The sequence below is a fragment of the Carcharodon carcharias genome, chromosome 2 (assembly GCF_017639515.1).
Source record: "Carcharodon carcharias isolate sCarCar2 chromosome 2, sCarCar2.pri, whole genome shotgun sequence".
NCBI lineage: Eukaryota > Metazoa > Chordata > Chondrichthyes > Lamniformes > Lamnidae > Carcharodon > Carcharodon carcharias.
The window spans coordinates 171590653-171616752 of record NC_054468.1 but is presented as its reverse complement, the minus strand read 5'-3'; the positions used below and the strand labels follow the sequence as shown (position 1 = coordinate 171616752).

The following is a 26100-nucleotide window of genomic DNA, read 5'->3' as shown; positions in this document are numbered from 1 at the left end:
TGTTAGTTATGCTTGATCATCATAGAAAGATGATGTGAAATCTAAAGAAGAAACAGGGCAGTAAAGAAGTTTGATTGGGCAGTTGAATTGGCTAGATACTTGGATAAGACAAGATGCTAGGTTTGATATATTGGAACTAAGTATTCTGACGAAACATGCTACAGTTGCACTTGAGAATGTTTTAAGGTCAAATAAAACATTAAAAAAAATTAAATACAAAGAAATGTGTACTCAAATTTCCAGACCTGGGGGACCCGATGGACATCAAATTAGTCATTTTTAGTGACGCTTCTCATCCAATCTTCTATATAGGTTTTTGAGTACAGCTGCTTTTATAATATTTTTGGAGGGTAAAAATAGAAAATATTGTCCCTGGCCTGGGAAGCTAAGAAAATGAAAAGGGCAGTTAAAAGTACTTTAGCTGTGGAAACACTGGCTTTTGTAGAAGCCACAGATATAGCGTTTTACTTGTCAAATGTTTAAGAGGAAATTCTATACAAGGGATTTTCTGAGAATAGTTTGTCCATTGGCTGTTATATAGGTAATTGTTATCTGTGGGACTACGCACATTCCACAAAAACTGTGACTGAGGAAAGATTAAGGATTGACATTGCTAGCATAAAAGAGACTCTAGAAAGAAAATAAATCTCCAAGATAAAATGGGTTTATGCAAGTCAATTACCGATTGCATTACAAAAAGGAATGTTTGCATGAAGAGACTATTGGAGGTCCTAGGAGAGGGATGTCTTGTATTGTGGTGTGGTGTACAAAATATGGAAAGTTATTTTATCCTTTCTCTTCTTTTCTTAAAATATTATGTGTAGCAAAGTTTTGATTTACAGAAAAGAAGGGATCTGTTAATGTTATGTGTCACAACTCACCGGGGATAGTGCGCTGTAATATCAAGCCCCACTGTTCCCCGAGCCAAGACAAATGCGAGAAGCTTAATTAGACCACCAAATTTCCCAATTCTACCTAACTGTTTAATTTAGGTTAACAAAATACGAGCACCAGGTTTGTAAACTTAACAAGTAAATAACAATTTATTAAACAAATTGTCCTTAACCAGTGGCAAAAGATGTATGAACTGCTAACTTTTAACTGTATAACTTAAATTCTACCCCTTCTTAACCCCTACACACACACACACACACACACACACACACGACATACAAAACATCAAAATATGGATTATAAGGGAGAGAAAAAACAGTTCAATAGCACCAGTCCGGAGCACGGGATTAGTTGAGTTGATTTTGACTGATGTCTTCCCAAATTCCTTGCAGTTTGTTGTTAATGACACAAGATGGTCTTCCAGCACTTTCAGTCTTCAGTTCATTCATTGAAAACTTGCTTTGTAATGTCTCTACTGGTGATTTTCCCATTTTCCTCTTGACAGGGTTTTTTTTTCAGAGAAAGCAGGTTACAGAGATAAGAAGAAAAAGCCAGCTAGCTAGCCTTGTAGATTTACTGGAATCTTACATATACAGGAGGGGGAAAGGTCTTAGGTGTGTTCTCTTTGCAGGCTAAGATCTCTCTGCCTGCACTGTTACCACACAAAACCCTGGTCACCAGGTCAGGAACCAATTAAAGTGCTGCCATCAGGCAGTGCCCCCTAGTTCAGAACACCTTTCCAGCACCATCCTGGCCTGTTATGGTACCCACTGTTCCAGGGGATAGCAACATTGTAGATATTCCTCATCCTGCTCAGTGAACATATCTTTCAATTGCAGCCTTAATAGTTTTTAAAACCACAGTCCAATTTTAAAGCCACAGTCCAAGAAAATAAAAAGTATGTTATTTACAACAGTCCAACAGAAATAAAAAGATATGTTCCTTACATATGTTAATTGTATTATTGAGGTCAAGGATATGCAGGCGGAGAACATTGATTGATTAGGTAGCTTGGGCACATTTAAAGAGTGACTCTGGTTAGTGGGGAGGCAGACATTTATAATAAATAAATGAATAAATTTAGCATTAAGTAAAATATTGAAGCCCGGTTTCCTACTTCACCATCTGGTTTTCAGAGGTTTAATAACAAGCTCCCCTTAACTGTAAACACTGTGTACCTTTTCAAGAGCAGTTTCCTTGCTGAAATTTCCATATCCCACTGAACTATACCTGTAAACTATGCTTGTCACGGGACAGTAACCTATTCACCTTAGGAAGAATTCCAGTGAGAAAATTTAGTATGGCCTTCTCTCTTGATGCGGGCCAGTCTGTGTCATTGGCTATCTCAACCCATTTTTGACATTTAGTGTTTGATTCAAAAACATTTCATGAATTTCCCCAAAACCTACAAAAAGCTGTTGAACATTGAATGCAATACCTAGGAGTAACATAAATATTTAGAGATGATTTTATGATGGCACATGCACTCACCAGGAATGCACTTCAGGAAATCACGGGCACATTTCCCACAATTTCCTATCCAAAATTTTTAGCAACATTCACACTGGGTGGGAAGGGTCCATTCAGCCCAGTTTTGTGAAATTGTAACATTTTACAATTGTCAGTTCTGTGAAGAGGTGCTCTATGATGCTTGCAGTCTAAGAACTGTGGAAGTAAAAATCTTATTTTTGCAGTTATGCATGCCTTTGGGGAGTTGAACAATTATATGAGAATTAATGAATGGCTTTTCATAGCCAAAAGGAAGTTTTAAGGTCGATTGGCAGCATGTTTTAGCATAGAACTTGTAATGCGCTACTAGATGACTGTGTTGGGATGTTTTGTGGTGTAATGGGTAGCATCCCTGTGTCTAAGTTAGAAGTTCCAGGACTTGTTGGCCATGGAAGGTGCATTCTTGATGCAGCCAAACAGATTGATTGTCAACCTGCAAATCCTTCCAACACATGCCATTGGCAGGTGGTAAGAATAGGAGAGATACCTAGTCAGTTATGTGATGGAAAGGATGTTGGAGCATCTACCATCACTATCCATAGCTCCAGACTACAACATGCATGTAAAAGTATATGTTGTCACAGTAATTTGGATCCAAGTGATCTGTAACAGCATCACCAAATGACTGTACACAGTAATCAGGAATAGTTCTAAAACTAATAACATTGCATGATGTTATTTTTCTTTAACTTTGAATGTAGAATCTGTAAGTGTACATCTGGTACATAATTTTATTTGAGAATATGTACTATTTTATAAGGACATAATGTCCTCTTCACGCTTGAACTGATAAGTTGCAAGTAACATATGAACCACACAAGTATCAGACAATGACCATCTCCAACAAGAGAGTACCTAACCATCTCCCCTAGACACTCAACAGCATTATAATTGCTGATTCGCCTAACATCAACATGGAGGGTGAAGGGTTACCATTGGACAGAAACTTAATATAAATACTGTGGTTATAAGAGGAGGTCAGAGGCTAGGAATTCTGTGGTAACCTCCTGACTCCCCAAAACCTGTCCATCATCTGCAAGGTACAAGTTAGGAGTGTGACAGAATACTCTCCACTTGCCTTAAAGTGCACAGCTCCAACAATACTCAAGGAGCTTGACACCATCTAAGACAAAGCAGCCCACTTGTTTGGCATCCCATCCCCTCCTTCAACATTCACTCCCTCCACCATTGACACACAGTGGCAGCAGTGTGTACCATATACAAGAGGCACTGCAGCGATTTGCTATGCCTGCTTTGACAGCATCTTCCAAACCGGCAACCTCTACCACTTAGAAGGACAAGGGCAGAAGACACATTGGAACACCGCCACCTGCGAGTTCTCCTTTAAGCCACTTGCCATCCTGACTTGGAACTATATTGCTGCTCCTTCACTGTTATTGGATTAAAGTCCTCGAACTTCCTTCCTAACAGCACTGTGAGTGTACTCACACCACATGGACTGCAGCAGTTCAGTCTCACCATCACCTTCTCAAGGGCAATGAGGGATGGGCAATAAATGCTGGCCTTGCCAGTGATGCTAATTTCAGCCTATTCCAGCATTCAGTGGGATCATGGCTGATCTCCGATGAAACTCCATATACTCGCCTTAGCTCCACATCCCATACCTTTGGTTAATAAAAATCCATCAACCTCAGTTTTAAAACTAACAACTGATCCAGCAACGGTTGCCATTTGAGGAAGAGAGTTCCAAACTTCTACCACTCTTTACATGAAGAAGTATTTCCTAATTTCAGTGCTGAAAAGTCTGGCTCTAATCTGTTGACTATTCTCCCTGTGTTGTAAAGTGACCATAGTTTTAAAGAATTTCATTGGTCATATAGCACTTTGGGCTATCTTGTGAATGTGAAAGATGCTATACATATCAAAGTCTTTGTTTTGCTAAGGCCTCGATATCCTTCCCAAAGTGTGGTGCTCAGTGTTGGACACAATAACCCAGTTGGAGTGTTTTATAAAGATTTAACATCATCTCCCCTGTTGTACTCTTATGCCTCAAATTATAAAACCAAGAATCCCATATGCTTTTTAACAGTGTCCTCAACTTGTCTTGCCACCCAATAATATGGAAGGAGAATTTTTTGCATATTCAAATAATTGTGGTTGTGCACCAAAACACTGAAGTTTGAATGCACATGATTCAATGCAGCTTCAGTACTGTTTTGGAAAAAAGGTCCTCCTTTAATTTTTTTTCTCTGTGTTTCATTTTTTTCATTTCTTTCTTGTGCTTTTGTACTTCAAAAGCAGCTTTAATTTGCCTTGCTTCCTTCTCTTTGCCTCTGATCTTTCATGACCCTTAATCAGCTAAACAGAGTCAGGTGTGAATCTGAATTTAAAAGCAACTTTTCTCATAAGGTAGGTTTTCTATTAGGACCTATTTGTAAAATTTATTTCCCCCCTATTTTTCCTGATTCTCTTCAGGCCTAGGACCAACTATAGCTAAGAGATTGTGTGACCTGCTTCCAGGCCTCCACCAATGCTGCATGTGATCAGCTGCTCAGAATTGAGTGAGTGGTTCTCTCAATGACTCTCCTCCTTTATAGCTCCTGCTAAACTCTTTTCACAGTGACATGCCCAAGATTGGAAATCAGTTGCACAGAGGTTGTAAGCTCAAACCCATATCTCAATACTTTGTCGCAGAACCATCAACAGAATTTCTTACTGATCTATTGTGCTGTTTGTTTATAGTGCTTGTATAGAACAAGCCACTGTATGAAAGCGTGCAATGCCACAATATTGTTTGGAAAACACTGCAAACATTTAGAAGGACATGAAAAATGACATTGACTGACTTCCCCCCACTTGAACTTTACATTCTGCTGGAGATACACAGATCAAGTGCTCTGAATTCCTCGATCAGCAACAGAAAGGACATGTAGCAGCAAAAGACCTCCCAAACCAGTATGAAACATGATGATAGGGGAAAAACCCAATGAAAATAAGTCACTCCACTGATGGTGGAAATACAAAATAAATGTAGCTTATATCCCAATAATGAATTTTTTTGTAACAAAGGGAATATATTTAAATAATTACACAACTCAACTAAAGCAAGTGCAAGCAACACTATCATTAATGTTTTCCATAAGCACACAATTGCAATCTGATTGCTAAACTGCTGTCTTACCTTTACATTGGTTTTGTTCATTAAGTGTAAATCCATGTGGGCATCGACGCTGCTGGTAGTGAGGGAGAATTGGATATGAGCGTCGAGTGGGAACAGGAACATGACCAGGAACCAAAGGAGGAGCCGTTGTTACATTATTCAGGAAAACGACAGCTGTTTTAGGCAGGCATAAGTATCCTCCATAATGGTTTATACATTTCATTTCTCCTTTGCAAGCATCTGGGATGGTCTCACATTCATCAATATCTGATAACCAACAAAAGATTTACTTAACCCATGTCACAGACCCTGTATTCAGAGAAGTCAACTAATGGGCCTGATTTTGCTGGCATACCTTGTTAATTAGAGTTCTTCCTTCATGTTTAGGTTTTAAAGCATTTTACCACAAAGTTGCTTGAAATGTAAGCTGATAACAGTACAGTTAAGGCAACAGGGTACCTAGGACCCGAATGTAAAATGAGCCAACAGTGTCTCTCCTTATCCAATGAGATTAAAGGATTAAGAAATAAACAAAGGAAGGACTGAGAAAGAGGGTTAATGCAATGTCAAATCAGGGAGAGCAAAAGAAATAGAAATGTAGAAACATAAAAAATTTATGACAGAGAAGGGGACCATTCAGCCCATCATGAACGTGCTGACATGAAAAAAGAGTTATATGTTTTTTAAATCCAACGAGGGTTTCAGGCAGTGAACCCCAGGCCACCAGCACCCTCTGGGTGAAAACATTTCCCAACTCTCCTCTAATCCTTCTGCCAATTACTTTAAATCTATGCCCCTTGGTTACTGACCTCTCTGCTAAGGGAAATAGGTTCTCTCTACCCATTCTATCTAGGCCCCTCATAATTTCTTACACCCCAATTAAGTCTCCCCTTAGCCTACTTTGTTCCAAAGAAAACAAACCCAGCCTTTCCAATCCTTCCCTGTGGCTAAGATTCTCCATTCCTGGCAACATCCTTGTAACTCTCCTCTGCCCCTCTCTAGTACAATCACACGCTTCTTGTAATATGGTGACCAGAACTGTATGCAGTACTCTAGCTGTGGCATAAACAATGGCCAAAATTTTTCCCTCATTGGGTGGACTCGGTGGGAGCAGTCGGGAAGCCGACCGCCGCTCACGATCAGCTCCGCTCTGCAATTTCACGTGGGCGGGCCAATTAAGGCCCGCCCTGTGTGGATCAAGAGCTCAGCGCTACCTGTGCTGGCGGGGGGAGGAGGGAGAGCAGGCTCTGTGCGCGAAAGAGTGCTTCAATCTCCCTGAGACACAGAGCTGCATCAGGGAGATTGAAGCATTTTTAAAAAAAATTAAAAAAGGCAATAAAAATGTAATAAAACATGTCCCCTCATGTGACAGTGTCACATGAGATGGGACATGATTTTAATTTCAAAATAAAGTTTTTATTTAATGTGTATTAGCTTTAGGAAACCTCATCCCGCTCATGGATGAGGTTTCCTTAAAAATATAAAAGCCCCTTGGCCTTTTTGCCTGCCAGTCAACCGTAAATTTCAAGTTAATTACCTTGTTAATGGCCTTAATAGGCTTTTCAAATCGGCTGCGTGCCCGCTGAACGAAATATCGCCTGAGTGTGCGATGATGTCGGGACACATGCCTGACTTCAGCGCGCATCATATTATGCTCAGGCATGTCGGGTACGCACCATCTTGCCGAACATAAAATCCTGGCTGAGTTCTAGGATAACTTTCCTGTTCTTATATTCTATGCCTTGACTAATAATGGAAGTATCCCGTATGCTTTCTTAATCATTTTATCTACCTGTCCTGTTACCTTCAGGGATTTGTTGATATGCACTCCAAGGCCCTTCTGTTCCTCTAAACTTCTCAATATCGTACCATTTATTATGTATTCCCTTGCCTTGTTTGTCCTCCCCAAATGCATTACCTCTTTTTCAGATTGAAGTCCACTTTTCTGCCCAACTGACTTGTCCATTGACAAATCTACAGATTTCTTCCTCACCTACCAACCACACAATTTTTTTTGTATGATCTGTAAACTCCCTAATCATGACCCCTCCATTTAACAATAACAAAACTTATATTTATATAGCATTTTTAACATGATAAAATGTGCCAAGGCGGTTCACAGAAACATTGTAAAACAAATATGACAGTGCTACATAAGGAGAGGGAGATAGGATAGGGTTTAATTCTAAACCATTGATATATTCCATAAAAAGCAAGGGACCTAGTACTCAGCCCTGCAGAATCCCACTGGAAATGACCTTCTAGTGACAAAAACACACATAAATCATTACTGTTTGCTTCCTGCCAGCTGGGCCAAATTTGGGGCCAACTTGCTACTTAAAATCAGAATCATAGATTGCTTACAGCACAGAAGATGACTACTGTAGTAATTATAGTTTTATTTAGTGTGTAACGTACCTTTAATAATAATACTTGTTAAGGAAGATCTTATGATCTATAGTAACCAATAGGAGAGTAGCATGCACTATCTCAGCAGTAAGTATAGAGATAGAGTTGGAGTTGAAAGCACACGTGTAGTTGCTGCTGCATATATTGTAAATAAACTTAATGTTTCCACCCAAGAAGTGTCTGCAGATCAACTCTATCATTAATAATACAATTCAGCCACCCTACAGTAAATAAGAATAAAACAGGATTGAACAGAAGAAATCAAGTTAGAAAGAAATCACCACTGTACCTCGCCCAGTGATTGTAAGTAGCAAGCTCTGTTAGAATTAAAGAAGCTATCCTCTCTTAAAATGCCACAATTTGGGAGAATTGTTCCTTTTGAACCAACCACAGATGATTGGGCTCAATACATTGAATGCCTCAAGTTCTCTTTTCAAGTGAACAAAATTATGGGGAAAGAGAAGAAGCGAGCAATCCTCTTGAGTACTTGTGGGAGCAAATCTATGGTTTGATTCAAAGTTTGATGGCACCCAGAGACCCCCCCTCTCCCCCAAAAATTTTGCTGAACTGGTGGACCTCATGAAGAGTAATTTTTAACCCAAGCCCTTAGTTATGATACAGAGGATCAGGTTTAATTCACGAAATAGAGCCCTGGGTGAGGCAATTGCATGCCGCTTGGCAAATTTCAAGCAGCTAACGGAAATTGTGAGTTTGGTATGATTCTGAACAATATGCTCAAAGATCTTTTAGTGTGTGGTGCGAAAGAAGACTCTACTCAGAAAAGATTATTGTCCGAAGTGAATCTAGATTTTGAGAAGGTGCGAGAGATAATGCTGGCCATGGAAAGCGTAGTAAGAGATTCAAAAGGAAAAGTGGCATGAAAAAGCAAGACGCTGCCGAGAAGCAGGAAACAGCCCCCGCTAGCTGGAGAATAAAGAAAAATAACTTAGCAGCGAAATCAAAGAATAACTTTAAAAGCGGTGGGAACAAACACTTTTAGTGATTGGCAGTTTAAAAAAAATCAAATGCTACTATTGTCACAGAAATGGACATATAATGATGCAATGCAAGGAAAGATTCAAGCAGGCTTGTAAACGAAAGAAGAAGCCCAATGAAATCTACAATGTAGAAGAGCCTAAAACAACAAATTCAAATATTTACTCATTGTTTAATCTGAAAGTTGGAAAGACAGAACAAATATTTGTCACAGTGAAAGTAAATGGCAAACCTGTTAAGTTGGAAGTAGACACGGGAGCTTCCACTGCAGTAACTGGGGAACATACTTTCAGGTATTAGAATAATGGTAAACATCAATTAAGCTTGGAATGAACAGCCAAGTTCAAGTTAAAAACTTACACAGGTGAAAACATTCAAGTAAAAGGCATAAGCAGTGTAACTATCCATTATGGAAGCCAATCAGCAAAGCTACCAATATTCGTATTCTGAGGCAGAGGGCCAAGCCTTCTTGGGTGTAATTGGCTAAGGGAAATCAACCTTGATTGGCCACTGAGATTCCAAAAGGAAGCTGGAATCGTTCCTGTTCTGAAAAAGGGGTATGAAGAAATGAAGGCTGTCTTAAGCCAAAACCTGGAAGAATAGCAGAAGGAACACAAAGAGACCCTGCTTGATGACAGAGTTCGAGATGAGGTGAGAAAACCTGTTGAAAGACTTTCACACACTACAAGATTCCCTCCGGTCAAAGTTTGTACCTCTGGAAAAGTATGAAGAGAAACAGAAAGAATTCAGCACTCCTCTGAACAAACCGAAGAATGAGTTGGTAGAGAAGACATAACAATGCTTAATTTTCCAGAAGGCAACAAACAAATACAAAAAAGAGGCAGCAGAGCTGAAGAATCAGCTAAATGAAGCCAAAGAGGCTTTGGAAGCAAAAGTCGCAGAATTTTCCAAGAAACAGACAAATAATGAAATTTTGGAAGACTCAGCCTCTGAGCTCAGACAAGCTGAACTTGCATCTGAGAGAAATCTGAGCAATAATGAAGTCAAAGAGAAGGCTGAGGTTAAAGTCTGCGCTAAAAAGAAGAAAAATGCATGTTACAAGTGAGGGAGGTCGTCTATTTGGGTCATCGGGTAGATTCACAGGGCCTCCACCAGGCTTAGGAGAAAGTGAGAGCCATAAGAGAGGAACCTGCGCCAAAGAATGCCTTAGAGCTCAAATCATTCCTAGGAATGATTCTTACCCAATTTGTCCACAGTGCTGGCCCCACTGCAACGAAGACCAAGAGTCCAGGCAGCTATGTTGCCTGCCCGGTGCCAGGGTTTGGGAAATCTGCTCAGGGCTGGACAGGAACTTACAGTGAGAGGGGAAGGATCCAGCTGTTGTGGTCCAAATAGGTACCAATGACATAGGTAGAACTAGGAAAGAGGTTCTGCAAAGTCAGTATAAGGAGCTAGGTACAAAATCAAGAAGCAGAAAATGGTAATAATCTCTGGATTATTACATAATCCATGTGCAAATTGGCAAAGGGCAAATAAGATTAGAGAGACAAATGCGTGGCTCAAAGACTGGGGAGAAGTGGGTTCCGGTTTGTTGGGCACTGGCATCAGTGCTGGGGAAAGTGGGGGCTGTACAGTTCGGACGGAGTTTACACCTGAACTGTGCTGGGATGAGTGTCCTCGCAAATCGCATAACTAGGGAAGTCGAGAGGGCTTTAAACTAAACAAAACTAAACTTGAGGAATCAAGTTTGGGTAGAAGTTACAACTCAAGGTATTGAGTCAAGACAGGGGAGCAAAATAATAATATGAGAAATGAGGGTCAGAGAATGGCAGGAAGGGACAGAAAGAATAAACCTAAGAATACATCAACAGTCAAGACTAGATGAGTAAAGGAAACAAAAAGACAAAACTGAAGGCTCTCTTTCTGAATGCATGTAGCATTCATAACAAAATAAATGGATTGATGGCCCACACTGAAGTAAATAAATATGATCTGATAGCAATTACAGAGACATTGCTGCAGGATGACAAAGATTGGGTCCTTAATATTGAGAGGTACATGACATTCAAGAAAAATAGGAAGCTAGGTAATGGTGGAGGGGTAGCACTGTTAATCAAAGAGGGCACTGGTGCCATAGTTAGAGATGACCTTGGTTCAGGACAGTAGAATGTAGAATTGGTTTGGGTGGAGATGAGGAATAGTAGGGGAAAAAAGTCATTAATGGGAGTGGTATACAGGCTCCCTAACAGTAGCCACAGTGTAGGACAAAGTATTCAAGAGAAAATATTGTGTGCTTGTGATAAAGGGATGGCAATAATCATGGGTGATTTTAATCCACACATAAAATGGAAAATCAGATTGGCAGTAGCAGCCTAGATGAGGAGCTTTTAGAATGCTTTCAAGATAGTTTCTTAGAGCAGCATGTTCGGGAACCAACCAGAGAACAGGTTATATTAGATTTGGTATTGTGTAACATGACAGGTTTAATTAATGACCTCAGAATAAAGGCACCCCTAGATAGCAGCGACCAAAATATGATTGAATTTTAATCCAGTTTGATAGGAAGAAGAGCGGGTCTAAGACTAGTATCTTAAAATTAAATAAGGGCAATTATGTGGGGATACTAGCTGAAGTGAACTGGGAAACTAGGCTAGAGGATAAATCAATAGAGAAGCAGTGGCAGACATTTAAGGGGATATTTCAGTGTATTCAGAATAAGTACGTTCCTACTATAAAAAAATATTTTAAGGGGAGGACCCACCATCTATGGTTAACTAAAGATGTTAAGGAAAGCATCAAACTTAAGGCAAAACCATACAACTCTGCAAAGATGAGTGACAGGACAGACGACTGGACAGAATATAAAGAACGGCAAAGAATAATTGAAAGGTTAATCAGGAGACAGAAATAAGAGTATGAGAGGAAGCTAGCTAGAAATGTAAAAATGGATAGCAAGAGCTTCTACAGATATTTAAAAAGGAAAAGAGTAAGTAAAGTGAGTGTTGGTCCTCTTGAGAATGACAGTGGGGAGTTCATAGTAGATAATAAGGAAATGGCTGAAGAAAGGAACAAATATTTTGTTCCTGTCTTCACTATAGAGGATACTAAAAACATTCCAGTAATAGCTCTAAATCAGGAGATGAACGGCAGATAAGAACTTGGTGAAATTGAAATCACTACGGAAACGGTACTGAGCAAATTGATGGAGCTTCAGGCTGGCAAGCCTCTGGGTCCCAGTGGACTACATCCTAGGGTCTTAAAAGAGGTGGCTGATGAGGTAGCTGACGCGTTGGTGTTAATTTTCCAAAATTCACTAGATTCTGGAAAGGTTCCAGCAGATTGGAAAGTAGCAAATATAACCCCTCTATTCTAGAAGGGAGGGAGGCAGAAAACAGGGAACTATAGGCCAGTTAGCTTCACATCTGTCATGAGGAAGTTATTAGAATCGAACATTAAGAGGGCTATGGCTGGGCGCTTAGAAGAGCTCAAGACAATAGGGAAGAGACAGCATGGTGTTGTGAAAGGAAGATCATGCTTAACCAATTTATTGGAGGTTTTTTGAAGGACTAACATGCGCAATGGATAGGGGGGAGCCTGTAGAAGTACTGTACTTGGATTTCCAGAAGGAATTTGATAAGGTGGCACATCAAAGATTATTAGGGACAATAAAAGCTCATGGTATAGTGGGTAACATATTAGGATGGATAGAAGATTGGCTGGCTGCCAGAAAGCAGAGACTATGCATAAATGGGTCTTTTTCTGATTGGCAGGATGTGACGAGTGGCGTCCCACAGGGGTCTATACTGGGGCCTCAGCTTTTTACCATTTACATCAATGACTTAGATGAGGGGAGTGAAGACAAGGTAGCTAAGTTTGCAGATAGGTAAGAAACTATGTTGTGAAGAGGGCAGAGGAGATTGCAGATGGGTATAGATAGGTTAAGTGAGTAAGCAAAGATCTGGAAAATGGAGCTTAATGTGGGAAAATGTGAAGTTGTTCACTTTGGCAGGAAGAACAAAAAAGCAGAGTATTACTTAAATGGAGAACGGTTGCATAATTCTGAGGTGCAGAGGGATCTAGTGCATGACGCACAAAAAGTTAGTATGCAGGTACAGCAAATAATTAAGAAGACTAATGGAATGCTATCCTTCATTGCGAGAGGGGTTGAACATAAAAGTAAGGATGTTGTGCTTCAGTTATACAGGGCATTGGTGAGACCACACCCCGAATATTGTTGTGCAGTTTTGGTCTCCTTATTTAAGCAAGGATGTAAATGCATTGCAGGCAGTTCAAAGGGCGTTTACTAGACTGATACTTGGAATGAGGACAGGTTTCCACTGGAGTTTAGAAGAGTGGGAGGTGACTTGATTGAAGTATACTCGATCCTGAACGGCCTTGACAAGGCGGGCGTCGAAAGGATGTTTCCTCTTGTGAGTGAGTCCAGAACTAGGGGGCACGGTTTTAAAACTAGGGGTCGCCCTTTTAGGACAGAGATGAGGAGAGTTTTTTTCCTTCAGAGGATTGTGCGACTTTGGAATTCTCTGCCTCAGAAGGTGGTGGAGGCGGGGTCATTGAATATTTTTAAGACAGAGGTAGATAGATTCTTGTTAGGCAGGGAATCAAAGGTTATTGGGATTAGATGGGAATGTAAAAATCGAAACACAAGATGATCAGCCATGATCTTATTGATTGGTGGAGCAGTCTTGAGGGGCCGAACTGTCTACTCCTGTTCCTATTTCTTACATTATGTCCTTATTCATAAAGAACCAATGCAGCCCTTGGCAGGCGCCCCAGAAAGAAGTTTTCATAAAAATGAAGCAATTGTTGCACTTGTCCAATCTATTAGTGCATTATGACCAGACGAAAGAATTGCTGACATGTGATGCATCTCCCTACGGAGTGGGAGCAGTGCTTTCTCATCGGATGGATGACGGCACAGAATGGCCAATAGGTTATGAATCAAGGATGCTCACCACAGCAAAAAAGTGATACTCACAAATAGGAAAAAAAGGCTTGTCCATCATTTTTGGTGTAAAGAAATTTTACCAGTATGTACACTGCCGCCATTTTACAATCATTTCAGACCACAAACCATGGTTAGGTTTGTTTAGTGAGAACAAGGCTATACCACCCATAACATCAGCAAGAATACAATGATGGGCCTTAATTCTGACAGCATACGAGTACACTTTCGTACATTAGGCCTGGCAATCAAATCGCAAACGCCAATGCCCTTAGTCATTTGCCTTTATAAAAAATGATAAGCATGTCCCAGTTCCACAGGAACTTGTTTTACTGTTAAATTTCTTAGATCCCTAGCCGGTAGGTGCTCAACAGATCAGAGACTGGAAAAGACAGGACCCAGTCCTATCTCAAGCACGATAACTAGCGCTACATGGTTGGTCTCAGGAACTCACATCTGATGAAAAGAAACTGTACTTCAACAGAAGACATGAAATAACCAGCCAGGCTGGCATCCTATTGTGGGGTGTATGAGTGATAGTTCTTCCAAAAGGGAAGGGAGCCACTGTTAATTGAACTACACAGTGTCCATCCAGGAATTTCTTGAATGAAGGCCATAGCACACAGCTGTCTATGATGGCAAGGGATGGATGGCAAAATAGAGAGTTTAGTGAAAAATTGTGTGCAATGTCAGCAACTGCAAAAGTTGCCAGCGACAGCTCCATTACAGGGGTAGGTAGATCCTGGGTGTGGTTACACATTGCCCATGTTGGACCTTTCCTGGGAACAATGTTTCTGCTCATTGTCAATGCCCACTCAAAATGGTTGGACATGAATGAGGTGAAGTCACCAACGTTGGCCGCTACAATTGAGAAACTAAGTCAGAGTTTTGCCATTCACGGACTACCAGAAGTAGTAATTTTTGATAACGGCAAGGCATTCACGAATGTTGAGTTTCAACAGTTAATCAGCCTCAATGGTGTCACTCATGTGAAAACTGCACAGTATCACCCTTCCTCAAACAGACTGGCCGAGAGGGTGGTTCAAATGTTCATGGCAGGCATGTGAAAGCTAACTAGTGATTTCTTGGCAACCAATCTAGCATGCTTTCTTTTTCAGTACAGAGCTACCCCTCATACAACAACAGGTGTCACACCTGCGGAGTTATTGTTGAAACGCCATCTCAGGACGAGATTGAGCTTAATAATGCCGAAGTTAGAGGGGAAGGTGAAAAGGAATCAAGGAAGCCAGAAAACTAGATACAACTAGCATATTTGAGAGAGGAAGTTCACCGTAGGAGAGCCGGTATACTTGAAGAACTTCAGGGAAGGACCAAAGTGGTTATCAGATGAAATAAGTGCAGTGACCAGAATATCTTACCACATGGAGTTGGAAGGCCAGATCATCCGTAAACATGTGGACCATTTAAGGAAGAGAGAGACAAATCACCAAGATATGGTTCCACCAGTGACCATGACTAGGTTTATGCTTCCTTTTGAAAATACTCAACCCAGGACTGACATGTCTGGTGTTCCTGTGAGAGTTTAGGATACAGAACTGAAAATGCCCACTGAAGTACCTGATGTTCAGGCAACTCTGGAAAAGGAGGTTCCTGACAAAGAATCTGAAGTTGTGGAGCTGCGACGTTCCACACATACCAGGAAACCACCTGAAAGACTGAACTTGTAAACTCCTTACCCAGTGTAAATATTATGTTGTCTTGAAAAATACATACTTGTAAATATAATATGTATAGCCGAGTTAAAAGGGGAGGAATGTAGTAATTATGGTTTTATTTAGTGTGTGATATAACTTTAAGAATAATACTTATTAAGGAAGATCACATGATCTGTCCTAACAAATAGGAGGATAGCACGGGCTACTTAGGCAGACAGTGTAGAGATAGAGTTGGAGTTGAAAGCACATGTGTAGTTGCTGCTGAGTATATCGCAAATAAACTTAATGTTTCCACCCAAGAAGTGTCTGCAAATCAACTCTATCACTAATAGTACAACTTGGCCACTCTACAACAGCTATTTGGTCCCTGAAGGAGCAATTTAACTTGTGCCACTCTCCACCCTTCTCCCCATAGCCCTTTCCTTTCCAGAAAGCAATCCAATTCCCTCTCAAATGCCTCGAATGAACCTGCCTCCACCACACTCTCAGGCAGTGCATTCCAGATCCTTATCATTCACTGCATGAAAAAGATTTTCCTCATGTCACCATTGCTTCCTTTGTCAATTACATTAAATCTGTGTCCTTGGTTCTTGATCCTTCCACCAGTGGGAACAATTTCTCCATAACTACTCTGTCTAGCTCCCTCATGATTTTCAATGCCTCTGTCAAATTTCCTCTCAACCTTCTCAGGAAAAACAGTTACAACTTCTCCAATCTTTCCACATAATGGAAGTTCTTCAACCCTGGAGCCATTCTTGTAGATCATTTCTGCACCGTCTCCATTGCCTTCACATCCTTCCTAACATGTGGTGTCCAGAATTGGATGCAATACTTCAGTTAAGGCTGAACCAGTGTTTTATACAAGTTTAACATAACTTTATTTTGTATTCTGTGCCCCTATTAATAAAGCCTAGGAAGTAGAATGCTTTATTAACCGCTCTCTGAACTAGTCCTGCCACCTTCAATGATTTATGCACATATACATCCAGGCCCCTCTGCTCTGCCACCCCCTTTGGAATTGTGCCCTTTATTTTATATTGTTGCTCTGTGCTCTTCCTACCAAAATGAATCACTTCCCATTCTCCGCATTAAATTCCATCTGCCACTTGTCCACACATTCTACCTACCTGTTTATGTCCTTTTGGATTTTTACAGTATCCTCCTCACAATCCACAATGCTTACAAGTTTTGCATCATCTGCAAATTTTCAAAATTATGCTCCGTACACCAAGTCCAAGTCATTAAAATGCAGCAGGAAGAGGAGGGGTCCTAACACCGACCTCTGGGGAAGTCCACTATAAACCTTCCTCCAGTCTGATAAACAACTGTTAACCACTACTCTGTTTCCTGTCACTCAGCCAATTTTGTAACCATGTTGCTACTGTCCCTTTTATTTCATAAGCTCTAACTTTGCTCATAAATCTGTTGCAAATGCCTGTTGGAGGTCCATGTACACCACATTAACATCATTATCCTCAACAACCCTCCCTGTTACTTCAACAAAAACTCAAGCAAGTTAGTTAAACACCATTTGCCTTTAACAAATCTGTGCTGGCTTTACTTAATTAACCTTTATTTTCCCAAGTGACTATTAATTTTGTCCCGAATTATCATTTCTAAAAGCTTACCCGCTACTGAGGCTAAACTGACTGATATGCAGTTGCTTGGCTTATCTTTACACCCTTTTATGAACAGGGGTGTATTATTTGCAATTCTTCAGTCCTCTGGCTCCACGTAAGGAAAATTGGAAAATTATGGCCAGTGCCTCTGCAAATCCCACTCTGTCTTCCCTTAGTATCCTTAGATGCATCTCATCTAGTGTTGGCGTCTTATCAGCTTTAAGTACAGACAACCTATCCAATACCTCTTCCTTATCAATTTTAAACCTTGCATATGTCTGTACCTCCTCTTTCACCATGACTTGCACAGCATCTTCTTCCTTGGTAAAGACAGATGCAAGGTATACATTTAATAGCTCAGCCATGCCCCTGTCTCCATGCTTAAATCCCCTTTATGGTCCCTGATCAGCCCCACTTCTTTTATTACATTTTTACTATTTACAGTAAAGTCCTACCTCTCGCGACTTCCTTGTTTGTACATATGCTTACCCGCGCTTTGTAATTTCTACACAGCGTCACCCATCATGTGAGCAATATGTGCCTATCTGTGTTTTCTTTTGCTGAGAAGTCCCTGGAAGTGGATTCTTTCCATTAGCCTTGGTTGTGGACATTTAATTCTCTTTTTAAGCAGCTTTCCAGAGGTGACAAGTGGTGCCTGGAATGGTTGCAGCTGAAGTGCAGCCTGAATGGACAGATTGACCTGGAAATGTCTGAATCTCTTAGTCCAGAGCTGCAATAATGGCTCTGTTCAATTTTGAAATGTTCGCCGATTTTGTCTGCCAGTTTTGAGGTGATTCATTTTCTCATAAACGAGGGTTGCCTCTTATTTTCGATATAGGTCTTGTACTGATCAGAGGCTCCCACCTGTCTGGTATATACAGGTACAACAATTTGCTGTACAGTACTATAGCTGCACAAACCAATGCTGTCCTTGCACTTCTGGAACCTATCTAATTGACTCCCATTGAAAACCATGTTCACTGTTCATGCTTTTGTCATTTGTGAGGCTTCGTTAGAAAGTAAACCCTGCAAATGGCTGGACTTTACTGTATATGCCTAAAAAAAGACTTTTATATTAGCTGTCAGTCTCTTCTCAGGCAATTTCTTTGTTTCTTTTATTTGCTTTCTTGGTTCTCCTCAGAGCCTTTTATCTTCAGCCTGGTTCTTGGTTGTATTCTCCACCTGACAGCAGTCATATTTTTTCTTCTTCATCTTAATCTCTATCTCTTTCATCATCCAGGGTGCTCTGGATTTGTTTGCCCTACCTTTCTCCTTTGCCCGAACAATCTCCATTTTAAAGGCAGACCATGTTCAGTCACCATTTTGCCCGTCAACCTTTGAATCAAATTTATCTGGGTCAGATCCATTCTTACCCCAACGAAGTTGGCTTTCTGCCAATTCATTATTCTTACTCTGGATTGCTCCTTGTCCTTTTCCTGAATCTAAACCTTATGACACAATGATCACTGTCCCCTAAATGTTCTCCTACTGAGACTTGATTCACTTAGACCACCTCATTCCTAAGAACCCGGTTTTGCAGTGCCTTCTTTCTCGATGGACTGGAAACACACAGCTGTAGAAAATTCTCCTGAACATAAGAACTCTTGCTCCTTTCTACCCTCCTACTATCTCAGTCTATATTTGAATAATTAAAGTCCCCCATCATAACTATTCTATAATTCTTGGACCTCTCTGTAATATCCTGGAAAATTTGCCCCTCTACATCTTTCCCATAGTTGGTGGCTTATAGACTACATCAAGCAATGTAATTGCACCTAGCTTCAGCCAAATAAATTCTGTCCTTGATCCTCTGGAATATTCTCTCTCTTGCACTGCAATGTCCTCCTTAATCAATGCTGTCACCCCTCCTCCTTTCCTACCTTTCCTGAACACCCTGTGTCCAGGAATATTTATTAATAATCCCTCCCTTCTTTGGCCCAGGTCTCCATTATCACTACAACATCATATTTCCATGTGGCTATCTGCACCCGCAGCTCAACAATCTTACTTACCACACGTTGCTCATTCACATAAATGCACCGTAACCCTAATTTAGGTTTCATTACCTTCCCCCTTATGCTGAAAGCATCTAATATCTTACTATTTCCTACTCTAGTGCTATCTATCTCTCCCAGTATTCTGTACATCTTGCTATACCTCTCTAACATTATTTTTTGGTTCCCACACCCCTACCAAGTTAATTTAAACCTTGTCTAATAGTATTGCAAATCACTACACAAGGAAGTAAATCCCAACTCTATTTAAACATAAGTTTTCAGGCCTGTACATCTTCTCTGGAACTGAGACCAATGACCCAGGAATCTAAACCCCTCCCTCCTGCACCATCTTTTCAGCCACGCATTCATGTGCTTTATCCTCCTATTTCTACACTCACTTGTGCGTGGTACTGGGAGTAATCCACAGATTACTAATTTTGAGGTCCTGTTTGCGAATTTCCTATCCAGCTCCCTAAATTCTGACTGCAGGACCACATCCCTCTTTCTATCTATGTCATTGGTACCAATGTGGACCACGAATGCTGGTTATTCAACTTCCCTCTGTCAGGGTACTGTGCAGCCTTTCAGTGACATCTTTGATCCTGGCATCAGGGATGCAACACACCATCCTGGATTCATGTCTGCAGCCACAAAAGCATTATCTGTTCCCATAACTGTCAAATCTCCTATCGCTATTGCTCTTCCAATTTTCTTTGTGCTCCTCTGTACGGCTGAGCCAACCATAGATTTGGCTCTGATTGCACAGCCCAGATGAACCAACACTTTCATCAGTATTCAGAACTGAATACTGGTTTGAGAGTGGAATGCATTCAGGGGGCATCTGCACTGCCTGTCTGCTTCTTCTTGACTGTCTGATGGTCACTCATTCCCTCTCTCCCTGCACACTCTTTAGCAGCGAGGTGACCACATCTATAAACCTGCAATCCAAAAAACTCTCAAATTCATGGATGCCAGCTGTTGCTCAAGTTCCAAAACCTAGAGCTCGAGCTGCTGCAACTGACAACCATATGTGCAGTAGGTGTTGTCCCAGACACAGGGAGCATCCTGGAGTTCCCACATAGCACAGGATGTGCAATCAAGAGGTTAAAGCTTCCCTGCCATTCTATTAGATAATAAAACTTACTACTTAAAAAAGGTAGCTCAGCAGATACTCACTTCCCTTCTGCTGACATCAGTTAAATACAGGGAAGTTAACTTTCTATTATCTTAAAAAAATTGTTTTTTAATTTACTAGCTCCTTATACTAACTCCCTAAATTTGGAGAAAAGAAAACAAAGCTACAATACTCAGAAAACAGTCAACTCACAACCTTCCTGTGATATCACAGTTTACAAACAAGTAGCAGGAGTAGGCCATTTGGCCCCTCGAGCCTGCTCCACCATTTAATAAGATCATGGCTGATCTGAAAGTAACTTCAAATCTGCATCCCACCTATCCCTGGCAACCTATCACCCCCTTGCTTACCAAGAATCTATCCACATCTGCCTTAAAAATATTCAAAGATTCTGTTTCCACTGCCTTTTCTGGAAGAGAGTTACAAAGACTCACGGCCCTCAGAGAAAGAATTTCACCTCATCTCTGTCTTAACTGGGCAACCTTTTATTTTTAAACAGTGACCCCTAGTTCTAGATTTCCCCACAAGATGAAACATCCTCTTCACATCCACCCTGTCAAGACCTCTCAGGATCATATATGTTTCAATCAAGCTGCCTTACTCTTCTGAACTCCAGCGGATACAAGCTTAGCCTCTCCAACCTTTCCTCATAAGGCAACCCACCCATTCTAGGTATTAGTCTGGTAAACCTTCTCTAAATTGCTTCCAAAGCATTTACATTCTTCCTTAAATATGGTGACCAATACTGTACACAGTACTCCAGATGTGGTCTCACGAGTGCTCTATATAACTGAAGCATACCCTCTCTACTTGTGTATTCAATTCCCCTCACAATAAATTATAACATTCTATTATCTTTCCTAATTACCTGCTATACCGGCATACTGGCCTTTTGTGATTCATGCACTAAGAAGCCCAGATCCTTCTGCATCTCAGAGCTCTCACCATTTAGATAATATGCTTCTCTTTTATTTTTCCTGCCAAAATGGACAATTTCACATTTTCCCATATTATACTCCATTTGCCAGATCTTTGCCCACTCACTTAACCTATCAATATGTGTTTGTAGCCTCTTTATGTTCTCTTCACAACTTACTCTCCTACCTATCTTTGTGTCATCAGCAAATCTGGCAACCATCCCAGCCATCCCTTCATTCAAGTCATTTATATAAATTGTAAACAGCTGAGGTCTCAGCACTGATCCCTGTGGCACACCATTCATTATATTTTGCCAATCTGAAAATTAACCATTTATGCCTACTCTCTGTTTCATGTTAGCCAGCCAAAATCTTCTATCCATGCCAATATGTTACCCCCCATACCTTGATCCTTTATCTTTCGCTATAACCTTTGATATGGCATTTTATCAAATACCTTCTGGAAATTTAAGCATAGTACCAGTTCCCCTTTATCCACAGCACCTGTTACTTCCTCAAAGAATTCTAATAGGTTGGTTAAACATGATTTCCCCTTCGCAGAACCATGTTGATTCTGCCTGATTATCTTGAACTTATCCAAGTGCCCTGCCATAGCTTCTTTAATAATAGCTTCTAGCATTTTCCCTATGACAGATGTTAAGATGTTTGACTTTTCCTCTCATTTTTCAAACCCAATTGTGCCACTGGTCTGTTGCTGCTGCTATCTCCAATCAGCTCTGCGCTCTTCTTCTGCTCTCTGTCTCTTCCTCTTTTATCCTCCTCTCCTGCTGTTGTCTCCAAACAGGTCTGCACTCTTCTCCTGCTTTCTCTCTCTTTTTTTATTTTATCTTCTGCTCCTGCTTCTGTCTTCAATCAAGTGTGCGCCCTCCTCCTGCTCACTCACTCTCTCTCTCCTTAGATTCCATGGGTTCTTACTTTGCTGACAAGTCTGTGATGTGGGAACTTATCAAAAGTCTTGCTAAAGTCCATATATATTACATCAAATGAGCTACTTTAATCGACCCACCACGTTACTGCTGCAAAAAATTCAATTAGGCTAGTTAGACCTGACCCTTTCTTAATAAATCCATGCTGACTGGCCCTTGGTTAATTAATGTCTGTGTGGTGATTTACACTGTTCTTCAGAACTGGTTCCAATAATTTGCCCATAACCAAGGTTAAGCTGATTGGCCTGTAACTCAGTCTATCCCTTCCTCCTTTTTTAAATAATGGTTCAACGTTAGCTTTCTCCCATCCTCTGGCACCTCATCTGTAGTCAGAGAGTATTGGAAAATGATGGAGATCGCCTCTGCTATTTCCTCCACTGCTTCTTTTAGCAACCTGGGATATATTTCTTCCAATTTCGAAAGTGCTAAACCCCTTAATATTTCTTCTCTCACAATGTTTATCCCATCCAATATTTCACACTCCTTCTCAACATTATCTGTACCCGCCCCCCACCCCCTCACTTTCGTGAACAGATGCAAAGTATTCATTAACCATGCCTATATCTTTGACACACAAGTTTGTTTTTGGTCTCGAACTGACCCTACTCTTTCCTTAGTTATCTTCTTGCTGTTTACATATTCTGATAAGTCTTTGGGTTTTCCTTGATTTTATTTGACAATATTTTTCCAATATTTGCTTTCCTAATTTCCTTTTTAATGTCAGCTCACTTTCTAACCTCCTGAACAGGTTCATTTCCTAATACTAAGTCCAAGACTCTTCCTTCTCTTGTTGAGCTTGTTAAGAACTGGCTAAAAAAGTTCTCCTGACATTTTGGTTTAAGTACTTCATTGGCTGTAAAGCTCTTTGAGATGTCTGGTGGTCATGAAAAGTGCTACATAAATGCAAGTCTATCTTTTCTTTAAAGAAGTGCATGAATGGCAGGTCAACATTCCTGGTGAAAGGGATAAGGAGGAGGATCTCTGCCAAAAAAGGAAGATTAATTGAGAGGAAGGGAAAAAAACTTAGAAAGGAAAAGTAAGGAAAAAAAATGATATTTTCAACATTTCATAAAACAATTCACATTTGAAGGGCTGAGACTTGACACACAATTCTTTACACTCTGAGCAAGAGAGTTTGATTGGCAGTCATCAACAATTAGCATGTCGATGAAAGGATATGTGTGCTGTTACTCACCAGGCTTAATTTAATGTTACAAGTTTGATGGGCAACAAAAATGCTAATACAGTCAAATCATGGGGGACAGGTTAAGCACAAGATCTTGTTTACTTGCATCTAGTGGTGGAGCAATACAAATTGGTCAGTAACTTGTGGCAATTCGCAATTCATCAGGTATCTCCTCCTTGCTACAAGTTGCTGGCCAATTTGTGCATTAATCACAGAATGTGTCATTAAACCAACATTATTTTTCCAACAAAATCTGGCCCATTGTCGCTTATTGTTATCTGCATTGCATGAAAGGAATTGATTTGTTTCCAACAAGTGTACTGTTGAATTTGTTGTTCCAATTATTGCTTTATTCAGTACATTCATTAAAAAAGATCACACTGCTAATTCTGACATATAACTGAAATTTTATATAAGACAATGTTGAAGCAATTTTTAAGTTTTGCAGTGAAATGTAAAAATACATTAGGAAATTAGGAAAAGAAATAGTCAAATAAAGGTAAAGAAATAAGAAAACGTAGAGAGAAAGAAGAAATCTTCCCATACAGCCTCACCTCTGCACTGCTGTCTTTCAGGATCCCATTGATAACCATCTGTACACTGCTATAAGAACATAAAGACAAGAGGAGTTTCAAAGCGCAGCACTGTTTTTGCATTAATAGGAAAATAACAATATCATGCAATGCAGCAGGAAAAGTAAAAAAAGTTGAATTCTACTGACTAATTCAGCGATGTTTTCAGTGACAAGCAACTGTTGTAATGTAAAAAAAGTGTTTCTTTCATTTAATTACAAAGAACTAAATAAATATCTAATTGCAGATTAACACACTAGAACTATTTGGGATTGATCACATCACAGATTTATGTTTTGTCAATGATGAATTGTTGTTAATTCAATTAGAATAAAATCTTATGCAGTCCTGAACAATCAGTGTGCTCAATTCTTGGAGATATCTTACCGTATATGTGATGGTTTCATCAATTTCCTGTGAGCTTATGGTATGGAAAACAATTGAGACCAGCAGACACCACTGCAACATCTTGTACCTGGACAATAATAACATGCAACCTTTATAAATGTTAACAAAAGCAAACTCTACAATACTTAATTCATTTATATTATCATTCAAAAAATACATGGTAACCATAAAGGGTTGTTTTGCATTGGTATATTGGAATGAGTTCAAGTTTAAACTAATAACATTTTTACAAGTTTTGAAACGCAACATAGCATTATGAGAAGAAAAAGTGTTTATGCTTTATAGATCCTTCTACGTATGTTTTCAATTAAGTATATCTATTAATTTATATTGCAGTAAGTACTTTCATAAACTTAATGCAATGACTTGATAGTGGTTTCAAAATATAAGGGGATTCTCTCCATCTGTAAACATTCCATTTTCCACATATCTTTGTTATTTTATTCACTTACACAGAAAAATCAATTATAATAGCTCAAAATACATCATAATAAGGTTAGTAAATAGTCTAAAGTGAACATGAACAAGCATAAAGATAGAAAGCAGTTATGCATGCTGAAGTACAGAATTGTCACGCAGAATTTAAGTTTTATTTATCCTTTTATTTATAGAAGCGGTATATACATATATTGACGTTACCTTTAAAGAAAAGCCGGTCTTCACTACTTTTCAAAATTCTTCTGATCAACTTTTGGCTGTTTTTTTAAGATCACTTGCTGGAAGAGCAGTGTTGAGTGTGTGAGTTGCAGTGGTTGTGAAGAGATTGTGAGGAGGTTGTGCGGCAGTTGTGTTGCTCCCTCTGCAGGTTCACAGGCTAATCACAATCCCCGAATTAATAATAGAAGAGGAACAACAAACCCTTCAGGAACAGTTCCAGGGGAGTTTCATTACGACTGCAGCACCGTCAGGTGGGGGTATAGTTGCTTTGCAGCCATACACCGAAGGCAAGACGGGACTTTCAGTCACGGCTCAGTTAAACGACTGCCAAATAAAATTGCATCTAATAGTTACATAATAGCGGGCTGTTCAGGAATGGAGCAACTCATTGCGAAGTAAAATCCTCCAAATCTAAAGATGTCATCATCTGCACTCACTACAAAACATAAATAGCAAAAAAAAAGCAATTTGTAGCTTATGTGGCATTTTCCAAAATTTTGATTCAAACTAGAACACACGAGAAGTAAAGTTACAAGGCAGTCAACATGTAAAATACACGAGTATGTTCCTTAGAATTGGAGGAACCAGAATGAAACAAGAATTAAACGACAATGATAGTGAGTAGGCAAGTTTTCAGAATGTTGTCAAAAGGGCCCAGGCCAGTGTTCGCAGCTCTGAAAACGGCCTCTGTTTGCACTGTTCCTGGATTCTGAGCGCCAAAAACAACATATAACACGAGAACAGCGTGTGGGTGATTTACTCCGGGAACCTTTGGCTGACATGTCGAGGGGGTCATCCAAGCAACGAATAATAAAAAAAAACAAATAAACGCGCGGTGAGTTCGACTATATTTGTCAATCCCACCCGCACGTCCCCGGCCTCCCGCAGCTTGAAGACTTTTTGACAGGTGGCGTGAGTTCCGAGTCAGCTTTCATATTCACAATGATGAAGGTGCACAAAGTGGAGGGAAATAAGGATGTTTCAGTCCATGAAATTTAGAGGGTTACACAGGGTGATCTTTGGGATCTCCCATACGCCGTTACAGGTGAATTATGCTGCCTCACATTTTTCTCACTATATACCTCGTGATTATTTGGTGAAACTGTATGTGTGTATCTTACTGCAACAAAATA

General features: G+C 40.1%; 1 protein-coding gene across 3 annotated transcripts in view; it reads right to left on the bottom strand.

Moving 5' to 3' along the window:
- LOC121275328 (EGF-containing fibulin-like extracellular matrix protein 1) overlaps positions 1–25615 on the bottom strand; it is a 188301-nt gene extending 162686 nt beyond the window's left edge. The window contains exons 1-4 of one of the 3 annotated variants that reach the window (XM_041182826.1): positions 24950–25615; positions 24290–24377; positions 23885–23933; positions 5546–5791 (exon numbers count right to left, since the gene is read on the bottom strand). In XM_041182826.1, coding sequence (XP_041038760.1) covers positions 5546–5791; positions 23885–23933; positions 24290–24370 — 376 coding nt within the window. In that variant the 5' untranslated portion in view covers positions 24371–24377; positions 24950–25615. The remainder of the gene's footprint in view (positions 1–5545; positions 5792–23884; positions 23934–24289; positions 24378–24949) is intronic. The other 2 variants (XM_041182827.1, XM_041182828.1) reach the window with 2 other exon arrangements.
- Positions 25616–26100: the final 485 nt, after the last annotated feature.